This window comes from Neopsephotus bourkii, unplaced genomic scaffold (genome assembly GCF_033783945.1).
Source record: "Neopsephotus bourkii isolate Nb327-2 ecotype Australia unplaced genomic scaffold, CSIRO-AGI_Nbou_v1 NB_42, whole genome shotgun sequence".
In the NCBI taxonomy this organism is placed as follows: domain Eukaryota; kingdom Metazoa; phylum Chordata; class Aves; order Psittaciformes; family Psittacidae; genus Neopsephotus; species Neopsephotus bourkii.
Window position 1 is genome coordinate 398012 of NW_026900559.1, and position 13243 is coordinate 411254.

Consider the following 13243-nt stretch of genomic DNA (forward strand, 5'->3'; position numbering starts at 1 on the left):
CTGGTGTGACACATGCCTCGAAGAGCAGCAATGTGGATTTAATGGAATAACCCAGCTACAGGCACTCCTCGTGTCCAGATGAATTACTTCCTTTTCCACATATTTATACTATATCATTCTGTTCTTCACAAACATGGCATCAATAGCTCACATGCCTACATCTGTTATCTTCTGGGATCCTGAGATCCAAAGAGAGATGCTGAGAGGGCTGGGCTCCTTTAGCCTAGAGAACAGAAGGCTCCTGGGAGACCTTAAAGCAGCTTCTAGTGCCTAAAGGGGTTGACAAGAAAGCTGAAGAGGGGCTTTTGACACGGGCCTGTAGTGACAGGACAAGGGGAATGGCTTTAACCTGACAGAGGGGAGATTGAGATGAGATCTTAGGCAAAGTTCTTCCCTGTGAGGGTGGTGAGGCCCTGGCAGGGGTTGCCCAGGGAAGCTGTGGCTGCCCCATCCCTGGCAGTGTTCAAGGCCAGGTTGGATGGGGCTTGGAGCAACCTGGTCTAGTGTGAGGTGTCCCTGTGCATGGCAGGGGGTTGGAACTGGATGAGCTTTAAGGTCCCTTCCAACCCAAACCTGTCCACAATTCTATGATTATAATTTATTATCTACCCATGCTATATCTCAGCTCCTTGACAGTTGTACAGAGATGTTATAAATGCTTTTCTTATATTTGCCCTTTAACAACAATTCCAGGAAGATTTATGCACATCTGAAATGTTAGAAGTCAAAATCCTGTCATTTCTAATGCACAAAAGACTCCATCTGACAGACCTGTATTTTTCAGCTATTATGCAAACTGAGAACTGAAATGTTAATGAGCTTTGTGAGTAATGCGTATCAGGCAGGGTAATTTTTAAAGTTGTTCAGTGAGTATACTTTTCTTTCTGAGAAGAAATTCTCTTGATGACTGTGAACATACCAATAGTTGAAAGGATGAATATCATTAAACTGACACCAGATTGAAAAATTACACTGAAGAAAACACTTACTTGCATTTCATCACAAAATAGCATGTTGTGTGTTCCTTACCACCCTAGCTGGTGTTGCTGGGGTTCTATGTGTAAGCATGGCTAGGTCCTCCTACCCCAGAGTAGCAAAGCGGAGGTGGCATGCCTCACGCTTATCTTGTGTATGGTATAATGTGTGCCAGCATGTGCAAGTATCTGTGGTGTCTGAGAACCTGCAGCAAGGGGAGGATAAGAAAACATAGTCTAGATAACAAAGAAAAGGAGCTGAACAGTTTGAACAGGGCGAGGGGTCAATATGCCCATGTTCTCTTTCCAGATGCGGTATCTGCTAGTGACCATGTGGCCTGTGGCAAGACACTCAAATGTGCCAGGCTGTCATAAATAAAGATTTAAGCATTTTAAGTGCCATTGGAACAGATGAGTTCGCTGGAGCATGTTCCTTCCTGCAGGCTGGACTCTGCGGGGTCCCTGCTGGAAGCAGCCATCTCACCACATGTTTTGTCAGTGCCCTTGTCCCAGCCTTTCCACCAGCAGGGACAACGAAGCAGCCAAGGCTGGGCAGCACACAGCTGCAGCCTCTCCCTGCTTCCCGATGGATCCTTCTGCTTTTGCTCCCCAGCTCTGAAGTCTGAAACCCTCTGCCTCAAGAGCAGCTTTAGCTGCTGAAGTGCTGAGGATGATCCTGGCGGGGGGAAGCACCAAGTCTGGAGCAAGGCAATACCTTTCATTAGCAAACAGACACAAGTTTTTTGCCACTCAATACTTCCTTGAAACTGTGCATTGGGTTTCCCACTTGTGTCAGACAAGAGCTGTGTCGTCCTGGCTCCTGGTCACAAGCACAGCCAGCAACATGGCCAAGTATGAAGCCATGCTCCATGCACGTAGCCAGAGCGTAGAGCTGTGGCTTGGTGCAGACACGGTGGAGGAGCTGAGCTCCATCCCCTGCACCAGCTGCCAGATCACAGTTACACCAGTGGGGTTAGCGCAGACCTTGCAGCTTCCCAGACCATCTGTTTTGATCCTGCCTGAACATGCTTTGGGTTGCTCCGTGGCTTTAAGATCTATTTTCAACTGAAGGGGGTGGGAGGAGAAGGAGGCAGAAGGGAGATGGTTGCGCTGGAGATAATGATACAATCACAGACTGGTTTGGGTTAGAAGGGACCTTAAAGCTCATCCAGTTCCAACCCCCTGTCACAGGCAGGGACACCTTCCACTAGACCAGGTTGCTCCCAGCCTCATCCAACCTGGCCTTGAACACTGCCAGGGATGGGGCAGCTACAGCTTCTCTCAGCAACCTGTGCCAGGGCCTCACCACCCTCACAGCGGGGAAGAACTTCTTCCTAATGTCTCATCTCAGCCTCCCCTCTGTCAGGTTAAAGCCATTCCCCCTTGTCCTGTCACTACAGGTCCTTGTCAAAAGCCCCTCCCCTGATTTCTTGTCTGCCCCGTCAGGTACTCAAAGCTACCCTAAGGTCTCCTGAGACTTGTCTTCTTCCAGAGAGAAATAAAGCCTCTCTAGCACCTGAACTCACCAGTGTCCTGATTCGTATCAATTGCTGAATCTGCATATGCATCCACGATTTACGTACTATCCCAAACTGCCCATACCTTAACAGAGAATAAGTACATCACCCATGAAGCAACCAAGCTTTAGAGCCATACTTCAGTATGTAGCCTACCTGTGGTATGTCTCTGATCAGAGACAGCTTTCCTGATGTCACCAAGAGCACTGTTAAGACAGATGGCATTGCCGTGCTGTTTTGTAGGAGATAGCTGCTACTGCATGAAGCGCTTGTCTGCTCTCCCTTTGGCATAAGGGAGCTAAACCTGACATTTTGAAAGAGGAAAAAAAATTGTAGCCCGGTTTGTTGAGATTCACATGGAGAAAATCCTAAATATTTTCTGTTACAAAATATACAAAGAAATAATTTTAATGATTTTTATGGGAATAGCTTAATTACAAGGAATGCCAGTTGTAGAGTCTACAGTACAGTTACTGCTGTGTCCTGATTATGTAGGAGAGGTCTAGAAAATGAAACTGCCTGGAGGCTCATTACTGACAAAAAGCACCTCATTTATATGCCTTGACTAGGAGGAGGCAAAATACAAGCAAAATAACCACCTAGACTATTCACTGACAAGTAAATTACATTTCTAACAGGTTTAATCATCTGAAGCACTAATCAAAACATAAGGAAGGGAAATTGCTTCGTTTTCTTCTTAAAGAAAAACAGGAGAACTCAGCTGACCTGTACCAGCTCCAACCACTCAACCTCAGAAAGTCAGACACACCTCAGCTCTGTAATAAATGAATGACTGGTAAGAAAACTGTCAGTCATCCATTGGTTGTGATCCTTTTGTTTACAGCTGACAGGCACCCGAAGAGCCTGGTTAGCAGCTCCTCTGCTTTGGCTTGGATGGAGGCATAAAAAACTGCACTGGCCTCGTTTGTGGTTTCAGGAGCCTTAGACTTTGTCACTGATAGCATGTTGCAATGCATTGTGCTGGTCCCCAGGATGTTTCTGTCTCCCTCTCCACTGTGCCACGTTGTTGGGGAGGGAAGGACTCAATGCGATCTACTAATCACTTCCATGAGCCTCTAAAGTAATACAGCTGGACCTGGTGTGACATTCCCAGTTTGAACATCTTTTTCAGTTCTTCACTGCTACGTTTGACAAATCTCTACACAGATAATGGTTTTTATGAGCCAGGAGACGACTGCCTCATTTCTGGCTCAACTTCAAATATCCCTTGATAGAGGAGCTCATAAAACCTCCTGCCACCCTGACCCTCGCAGCAGGCTCTGGTTAGCCAGGTTTCCATCAGTCCTCTCTCTCAGCTGGCAAAGACAGGAGCAGGAAGCACCACTTTCACCCACCCTAAAAGCAGGACAAAGCGCATCTTAAGTAATACTCCTCATGGATGTACACATTACCGGCTTTTGCATCCAAATTGCAGGCAAAGTCATGCTCTTACCCCTGCAGGGCTATAAATAAAAAAACCAAAAGAATTTAGCCTGTTACTTGCATTTAATAAATTGCAGACTGAGGGCTGATTTGAACCTCTGGTGGCTATCAAACCAGGAATATCTTCACTGAGCAGTTGCCTTGCTGGGTAGCTGGTGCGAAAGAAAATAATACTATTTATATGCTCCAGATCCTTGCATCCGGGTTCATCCATAATGTATGCCACCTGATTTTGCACTGCACCGCTAAAAAACAGAAAATAACTCCTTGTCAGATGAGCAAATCCTGTCTGTCTTTAACAAAACAAAGGAAGCAATTACTTTTCCTTAGCTTGGACATAATAAAGTATATGGAAACCTTTGGGAATAATGAAGGTGACCCAGCTAAACCAAAGCCAATTGACGAACTGCAGTCACTTGAACAAACAAATTGTGCAAGCAGACTCATAGCTTGTCTAGAAGAAACCATCTATGGATAGAAAAAAAATCACAATGACAACCTTAAACCATAGTTTATTAATGCCCTTTTCCCCACAGCAGGACACAAAAAGGAAACCAGCAAGGCAGGAATATTAAAAAATTATGACTCCTCTGACTGAAACATATGATGTGCAGAAATACCCCTCTTCTCTGCTGGAGCGGGAGATACTGGTATAAAAAGTGGTCGTTCCTCACCTCCTTACTGGGTTACAATTGTGTTCTAGGATCATGTGAGGTAGACGCCTGTCTGTCCTTATGGGAAGGCATTCTTTAAGGTCCCAGCCATGAGGGGAGAAGGCTTTGGCAGAAGAGGAGGCTGAGGGGAGGGGTGGTTGAACAGATAATGCACTCTAACAGCTGCCTTTGGCTTTCTGTGAGATACCTTCAGGAGCAAAGCCCTTCAGCTACTTCTCAGTTAAAAGAGGAAAATCAGCTTTGGCTGAGTTCAGACAGGCAGTAATATTAACTTCCACACGTGCTCTTGGGGAAGAGGTAGCAGTGAGTGGGAGCAGCCAGGGGGCCCTTCCCAGCCATGCTCCTCACCCAGAAACACACGGACCCCAAACCTCTGTGAATTAGGAAAAAATGTACATATGAATATTTGGGAAAAACTCTTCCCTATGAGGGTGCTGAGGCCCTGGCACAGGGTGCCCAGGGGAGCTGTGTCCGCCCCATCCCTGGCAGTGCTCAAGGCCAGGTTGGACGGGGCTTGGAGCAACCTGGTCTAGTGGAAGGTGTCCCTGACCATGGCAGGGGGTTGGAACTGGATGAGCTTTAAAGTCCCTTCCAACTCAAACCACTCTGTGGTTCTGTGATTCTATGAATAGCAGGATCAGTCAAAAACAGTCAGTCCAATTGCAGCATCAGACCCTCTTTGTTGTCTTACTGTTGTCATACGTTCCCAATAACGCAGCCAGAGCTCGTCTCCTTGAGTGCAGCACTGGCTTGCTTTCAGATGAGATTACTCTCCTTCATCTGCACAGCCCCTTTCTGGCCTGCACATAGCAGCACTCCCAATTCATGTGGGCCAGTGTGAGTGCTTCTTCTCCATAAGCTTATCCTGTGCCTTGAACTAGTACAGCCACAGCATGAAAGAGGGTTAAGATGCTACAGGTATAACACCTTGTTCCTGCCCCATATGCAAAGTACACCGAGTTAAACAGGGACTGGTAATGTTTGTTACAACACCGGTTGATTCACAACAAATTACTCTTTGTGGACATAAGTCACTGTGCTGGGAAATAACTTCTGCTACTACTTCACTGGCGACAGCTACATTAGACCCAAGACAGCAAGATAAAAGGTTTTCTAGGTCACTGGGAGTCGCAGGAGGTGCGGGCACCATCAGACAGTTCTCATCATGCTGTGCTCCCTATCCTCATGGGACCTTCGCCATGTTAAACCCACGGAGCACAGCTCAGGAGCACTGATTAAATTTTATGCTGTGGTAGCAAAGTAGGAATAACATGCAGAATGGGATTAAGTGTTAATAGGAGCTCGTATCCAAGCCAGGACCACTTAGTTATGTCAGTGAGATAATTCTAAGTATTAATACCCTTAAAAAATGTACCCAACTTCAAAGGGGAAAGCAAACAACAAAAACTATGCTGGTGATGTGGAGAGCATGCTGTATGCCCAGTAAGTCAAATGTAACTAACTATTTTCACTGCCTTGCACTGCGCCAGAGTTATTTCACGAGTCTTTGACTGGGTGACATGGCCTCAGCTGGGAGGGAAGTGTGGAGCCAGCTCCATCCCCATGGCAGCTGCTTTTGTGTGAGAGGCAAAAGGACTCTGTGCCTGGGAAGAACCTCCCAAGCAGGGAGGGAAATTCCGAAAGGGAACCACACAAGGAAAATGAATTCTGATTGCAAATTACTTCAGATACAAGCAAACAAAAGCAAAGGAGAATTGTGCTGCAAATGCCAGACTTGTTTTTCTCAGTTAAGTGGAAACCCCACTGAATACACAGACCCTGCTGTCCAGGCCTCCCTGGGGGTGCAGGGATGAGATGTTTTATGCATTTTAGCCACTGCAGGCACTATTTTGATGCCCCTTAGGTAGTTCTCAGAAAGGGTGAACTCAGTTCTTCCTTCACACTAGTAGGGTTTGGAGGCCATAGGCATCCTTGGGACTATGAACTCAAGCTGGGAGCAGCAATAACCCCCTACCCTGCACGCCTCCTTAGATTCCAGTGAAAGAAAAAAATCTGTGGGAGGCATTCTGAGTGTAACCAGGGAAGCATGCAGGAATATGGGACTGAATTAAGTGCATTCAAATTACAACATCCTCCAGGTATTTCTTCATTTTTTTCTCCCTTTCTTCTGAATCTAACGTTATCAGTTAAGTACGTGAGACTCCACAGAGCTGAAAACCAGACCTCCTGTCTCACACCTAGGAGAGACAGCACAGCATGCTGGAAACGCCTCCCGTTCCCCACAGCCTTGTCAGGACTCTTCTCAGGTCTGCGCAACAGCCCACATCTGACTAAGGAACCAGTGCAGTCAAGCTGTAAGGACATACTTCACTGGAAGCCTGTGAAACGAGGTGGGGAGTTAAGTGCAACCTTAAGTGATCTACTCAGTGAGGCCTAGAACCCTACAGCCCCATCCTGATACAAGTTGTGCAACTGATTCCCTGAGCCTCAGGTAAAGCAGTGCTGAGCTGCCAGCAATGCACAGCCAGAAACGGCTGATCCTGCTATCAAGAACAACATTGTAGTCTCAACTTCCAGGTCCTAAAGTCATCACAGAATCACCAAATGGTTTGGGCTGGGAAGGACGTTAAAACTCATCGAGTTCCAGCCCCCTGTCACAGGCAGGGACGCATTTCACTAGACCAGGTTGCTCCAACCTGCCCTTGAACACTGCCAGGGATGGGGCAGCCACAGCTTCTCTGGGCAACCTGTGCCAGCACCTCACCACCCTCACAGGGAAGAGCTTCTGCCTAAGAGCTCATCTCAGTCTCCCCTCTGTCAGGTTAGAGCCATTCCCCCTTGTCCTGTCACTACAGCCTTTCGTCAAAAGCCCTTCTCCAGATTTCTTGTCAACCCCTTTAGGCACTGGAAGCTGCTACAAGTTCTCCCCAGAGCCTTCTCCAGGCTGAACAAGCCCAGCTCTCTCAGCCTGTCTCCAGAGCAGAGCTGCTCTGGCCTCTCAGCATCTTTGTGGTCTCCTGTGGACTCACTCCAACAGCTCCACATCCCTCTTTTGTTGGGGGTCCCAGAGCTGGACTCAGCACTGCTTGGGGGGTGGGTCTCACCAGAGCAGAGCAGAGGGGAAGAATCCCCTCCCTTGACCTACTGAACACGCTGCTGGTGATGCAGCCCCACACATGGGTGGTTTCTTGGCTGCGAGAGCACACTGCCGGGTCATGGGGAGCTTCTCATCACCCAGCACCCCCAAGCCCTTCTCATGGTTGCTCTCAATCCAGTCTCACTCAACTTGCAGTTGTGCCTGGGACATCCCAACCCAGGTGCAGGACCTTGCACTTGGTCTTGTTAAAGTCTATGAGGTTTGCACACTCCCACCTCCCCAGCCTGTCCAGGTGCCTCTGGATCCCATCCCTTCCCTTCAGTATGTTGACCACATCACACAGTTTGGTGTCATCAGCAAACCTGCTGCAGGTGCACTTGAGCCCACTGTCCATGTTGCTGACAAAGATGCTGAATAGTGGCAGTCCCAGCACCAACCCTGAGGAACACCACGCAACAACGGTCTCCAGTTTTTCCCAAATAATCAATGTTCTTCCTTGCCTTTCCTATTACTGTAACTCAAAGGACACTCCACTGGAAGAAAGCAGAGTTAAGTAAGCACCGCTGGTGGGACACTACAAGGAGTATTACAGAGTTTCATCCCTTGGTTCCAAAGGAAGATAATCACATATCAGGCAGCATATACAGTGAAAATGGCATGCAAAAAATGTACCAGAGCACTGATTTACAAAGCACTGTTTGCCTTAAAGAAATTGCATGGGAGAAAGTAAGTTTTCCTTAATGTGACAGTAATTCAGAGATGTCTCTGGCATAAAAGCTGATGAGCTGCACCAGAAGAGTAAAATGCAGCAATTAAGTGAAGTATCATCACCCATCCATGCCAGTTTTCTCCATCCTCTTTTAACAAACCCATTTTCCAGTAGGGCACAGCTTCCCTAGCACAGCATCTCTTGTTTCACACCAACCTACAAATATGCCATTTTTGAACATGCAACCTATCTATAACTCCATTTCTGAACATGCAACCTACATACAACTTGAGGTAGTCACCGAACACCAAAGAGAAACCCATGTTTCTTCTCAAAAGGTGTAATTACCTAGGCTCTGGCTCTAAAGACACTGCAAAGGAGATTTATTTTCTATTAGCCCTCAAAACCCAGTTCTACTGTAATGAAAGCTGAGATGCTTGTGACACAGCAGTTTGCTCTTCACAGTGGTTTAAAATTTATGCCAGCAGTTTATTATTTAAATGGATTTTCACTAGGTGAATGCGACAGAGCTGCTGCATTCAAGTTGCACAGCAACACTAAGGGAGAATTAAGAATCACAGTTAAGTTGTGTATTGTCATGTAAATGACAAAGGAATGTCACATGGGATTCTGTGTATTGTTCAGAGAGATAAACGCAGTGAACTATGAGTTCAATAGAGCCCCATGTCAGTTAAGCAACTGAATGGAAGCTACTCTTGGAGGCTGCTGGTATGTTTTAAAATAAATACTCACACATTCAGTTGCAGTATCTCATACAGCTCACTACCTGACCACTCACTTTGAGTTGTTCGTAAAATTGTTGTCTTGTCCTACTGAAAAAAAGAAATATAAAAGGAAAACAGTGTAATGGCCAAAGAAAATTGTTGTTAAGTGAAGTTTAAATGATTATTAACAGACCAAAGACCTCTTGCAGCTTGATGTTAGCGCTTGATGTACTGAAGACAGCCCAGCAATCACTGAGTGGGGTGCTGCCCTTATTAAGAGGCATCTCTCCAGATGCAGAAGAGATTATGCTTGTTTGATTATAGCAGAATATACACTAGTATTTGGGGTTCTCCTTTATTATTATTCTGGCTGTATTTTGAGCCATACAATGGCCTCTTCTGTGAACACTGGTATATGTAAAAAAGCAAACGAGATGAACTCATTTTATTTTCTCCACCATTACCTCTTCACCCCACCAAAAGTAAAACTTTTGTAAGGAAAAAAACCCCACCACCAACTATTTCAGCAAGATTAAAAAGCTTTCCTACTCTTCAGTTCTGCCTCAACCCCCATTACAAAGGTAACAGCGGGAGGAGAGGACTGAGAACTGCTCTAACACCCACTGAGAGGACTTTTGACAAGGGCCCTTAGTGACAGGACAAGGGGGAATGGATTTAAACTGACAGAAGGGAGATTGAGATGAGATACCAGGAAGTCCTTCCCTGTGAGGGTGGTGAGGCCGTGGCACAGGGTGCCCAGAGAAGCTGTGGCTGCCCCATCCCTGGCAGTGTTCAAGGCCAGGTTGGACGGAACTTGGGGCAACCTGGTCTAGCGGAAGGTGTTCCTGCCCATGGCAGGGGTGTTGGAATTGGATGGGCTTTAACGTTCCTTCCAACCCAAACCATTCCATGATTCTATGACTGAGAACATGTATAAACACCCACTGATAGCAAATGCCACCCCCAGAGTTGTTTCTGGTACAGCAACACTTGATGTGACCTGTATCAGGAGGTTGGTACCCAGTCCCAGCATCAAAGAGGCTGATCGTGGCTAAGCTCACACCATCTCTATCAGTTTGCTGATAGTAATTGCTCCGGTTACCTCAGTGCTACTCAGGTGGTTCATTTCAGGCTTTAAAAAACACACAGAAGTCTATTCAGCTGAAGTACACAACAGTCACATCAGGGCAGATCAAGGAGGTGCGCGCTTCCTGGGCAAAGCTTGGGCAAGCATTCAGGACAAAGAAGGCAAAACATTAGCACACTTTACTGAAATATCAGTTTCTTTAGTATGTTACAGAAAAGCTTATGAACGTATAGAATGTACATAAAAGGCAGACTTTGTAAAATAAAAGGGTCTTCTTTTATAAAAAAATTAAAAAGTCAAAGTAAAGTGCATGAAACAGGTTTTCCTCCACTTTAACTATTGCATCAAAGTCTTAGCACACAGCAATGTTTATAAAAGCTGGGAGATCCTCTTGGGTCACCCACGGGTGAGTTACTTCACTGGTCAGACGAAACGATGATGGTGATGACAACAAAGGAGTGTTTAAGGATCGACACAGTTGAACAGTTCAGGGCCAGGCTGGATGGGGCAACCTGGTCTAGCGGAAGGTGTCTCTGCCCGTGGCAGGGGGCTGGAACTGGATGAGCTTTAAGGTCCCTTCCAACCCAAACCAGTCTGTGACTGTATGATTCTATGAAGTTCAACCAGATGCTTCCACAACAAAGACTAAGAACTAAAGGAATATGGACTTTTTATACACTTCTCAACTAGATTTAACTCTCATTAAAGAAAATCGGTAAGAAACAAGCTTCATAAATAGGGCAGTTTTGCTAGTTCGGGACTCCTCTATTGTGCAATCAGTTCTTGGTCTATGAATATCAACATTCATACTTAAATATGCTGTTGCAAAAGGGATAAGATATAAAAAAGACGTTTCCGCCTGCCTCCTTTGGAAGAAAAAGGTAGTCGACCCCGATCCAAAGAAGACAGCTTTCCGTCAGGGTCTCTTAAGAAGGCGAATGCACCGAAAGAGTGAAGGACGCTAACCCTCTCCCTGTTTCAGGCCCTGGGAACAGAGCCCCGAAGCTTTACTCCGCTATACTCATACCGATAGCACCGTGCACCCTCCGAGGGCTTGACAAACGCGGATGAATTGCCCCAGCAGACAGGGAGCCCCTTACTATAGGCACCCGAGCGTGAGCACCCGCTCCCCCCAGCCCAATCACGGCAGTGTCACACCCGGTCGTCCCGGCGGTTACGGAGCACCGAGCCCGGAGTAGCATCCACCCGGGGCGAGTGTCCCTTTCCCTGGGAGAGGGGCGGAACCGGGCGGTGCGGGCAGCCGGCCCCGGGGCCGGTTAGAGCACAGCTGCCTGTGCGCGGCAGTGGGCGATGTGCCGGTGCACGAAGTCGACCCGTGCCTGCAGCAGCTCGGCCTGCCGCTCCGAGAGGAAGCCGAGGCGCGCCCAGAGCGGTTCCCGCGCCCGATACCGGCGGCGCAGCTCGGCAGCGGCGCTCCGGCGGCGATGGAGCTCGGCCACCCGCCGCGCCGTGCCCTCGCGGAAGACGCAGACGGAGCGGAGCAGTGGCTCGTTGTAGGGGTCCCACATGGAGAGGAGGCGGTAGCCGTGCACCAGCCCCGCCTCGTTGTCCATGAAGACGAGCCCGCCGTCGGGGGCGCGGAGCAGGTTGCTGGTGGCGCGGCGCATGACCCGCGGGTCCCACTGCAGGCTGAAGAGGTTGCTGACCAGGCGGTCGAAGTTGGCCGTCAGGTAGTCGAAGAGGATCAGGTCGCTCCACTGCACCAGCTCCACCAGCTGCGACCGCGGCAGCGCGCCCAGCTCCCCCGCCGACAGCGGCTGCAGCCGCCGCCCGGCGCTCGCCTCGGAACCCCAGGGCGCTGGGGCCACCACAGCGGTCAGGTTGTCCACCCAGCGCGTCAGGCTGACCACGGCCCCCTCGGCCCAGGGCGAGCCGCGCAGCTCCTCCCGCACCGGCTCCCAGCGCCGCCCGCGGGTCTCCACCAGGGCGAGGGCCATGGGCGGCAGCCTCTCCTGCATGCCCAGGACCCCGGCCAGGTGGTAGGACAGCGCCTCGCCCTGGATCTGCTCCGGGTTGATGCCGTACCGGACGCAGGCGCGGCTCCCGTCCGACAGCCGCGCCAGCCGGTTGGAGCTACGCCCGCAGCCGCCCCGCTCCAGCGAGGACACGCGTGCGGTGCGGGCGGCAGACAGCCACGCCGCCGCCTCCTCCGCCGCGAAGCCCCGTGGCACCTGCTCCTCCAGCTCACGGCTCCAGAAGATGCCCCGCTCCACCGGCGAGCCCGCGGCCGGCTCGTCCCGCTCCTCCCGGCCCGCCGCCAGCAGCGCCCGGAAAGTTTTCTGCCTCCCTCCGCCGGGCTCGCCCCGCGCCTCCGGGGAGCGGCCCCAGTCCCGCGGCTCCGGTGCCTCAGTCTCCGCTGCCGCCTCCCGCCGCAGCAGCACCGTCCAGAGCCCCGGCAGGGTGCCCAGCAGGAGCAGCCCCAGCGCGGGCAGCGGGCTCGGCCTCGCCCGCTTCATGCTCCCGTCGCTTCACGCCACTGCCGCATGGCCGCGGGCCGGCCGGGGCGTGCTGCACCAGCCGCCCGGCGAGCAGCAAAGCCCCGCCAGCAGCCCAGCGCTGTGTGCGCCCAGCCCCGCCGCGGCCCGGAGACACGGGCACCGCACCACGTGGGGGAGCGGGGGTGCGCCCGGACCGCCCCGTCTACCGGCGTGGGGCCGCCGCTTAAAGCGGCGATGCCCGGTCGAAGGGGCGGAGGCGAATTTTGAAGGTGGGGGGGTGGCCGAGCCAGACCCCCACCCGCAGGACGGGGGAGTCCGGACCGCCGCTTCCTCTTCGCCGCTGCACAGCACAAAGGAGCTCGCAGACACAGGGAGAGAGGGAGGGAGGGAAGGACGGAAGAAAGGAGGGGGAAGGCGGCGCGCCCGCTCGTGGGGCCGCCCCCCGCGCTGGTGCACGGCGGGGTCGCGTCGCGGTCACCGGCGGATTGCAGCTGGGGGGCCGGGTACCGGGAGCTGGCAGGTGGTTGCACAAAGGGACAACCCTGTGGCCGCGGTCGTGAGACCCCACAGAGCATCATCGCCTCCTCCTCCGCCTCC

General features: G+C 50.6%; 1 protein-coding gene across 1 annotated transcript; it reads right to left on the reverse strand.

Moving 5' to 3' along the window:
* Positions 1–10351: 10351 nt before the first annotated feature.
* FJX1 (four-jointed box kinase 1) lies at positions 10352–13030 on the reverse strand. The gene has a single exon (XM_061347149.1). The coding sequence runs from the start codon at positions 12662–12664 to the stop codon at positions 11465–11467; it is 1200 nt and encodes a 399-aa protein (XP_061203133.1). The 5' UTR covers positions 12665–13030; the 3' UTR covers positions 10352–11464.
* Between the last annotated feature and the right edge of the window lie 213 nt (positions 13031–13243).

What these genes read in the sequence shown, in the direction of transcription:
- FJX1 (XM_061347149.1), bottom strand. Translation starts at nt 12,664, where the DNA reads ATGAAGCGGGCGAGGCCGAGCCCGCTGCCCGCGCTGGGGCTGCTCCTG.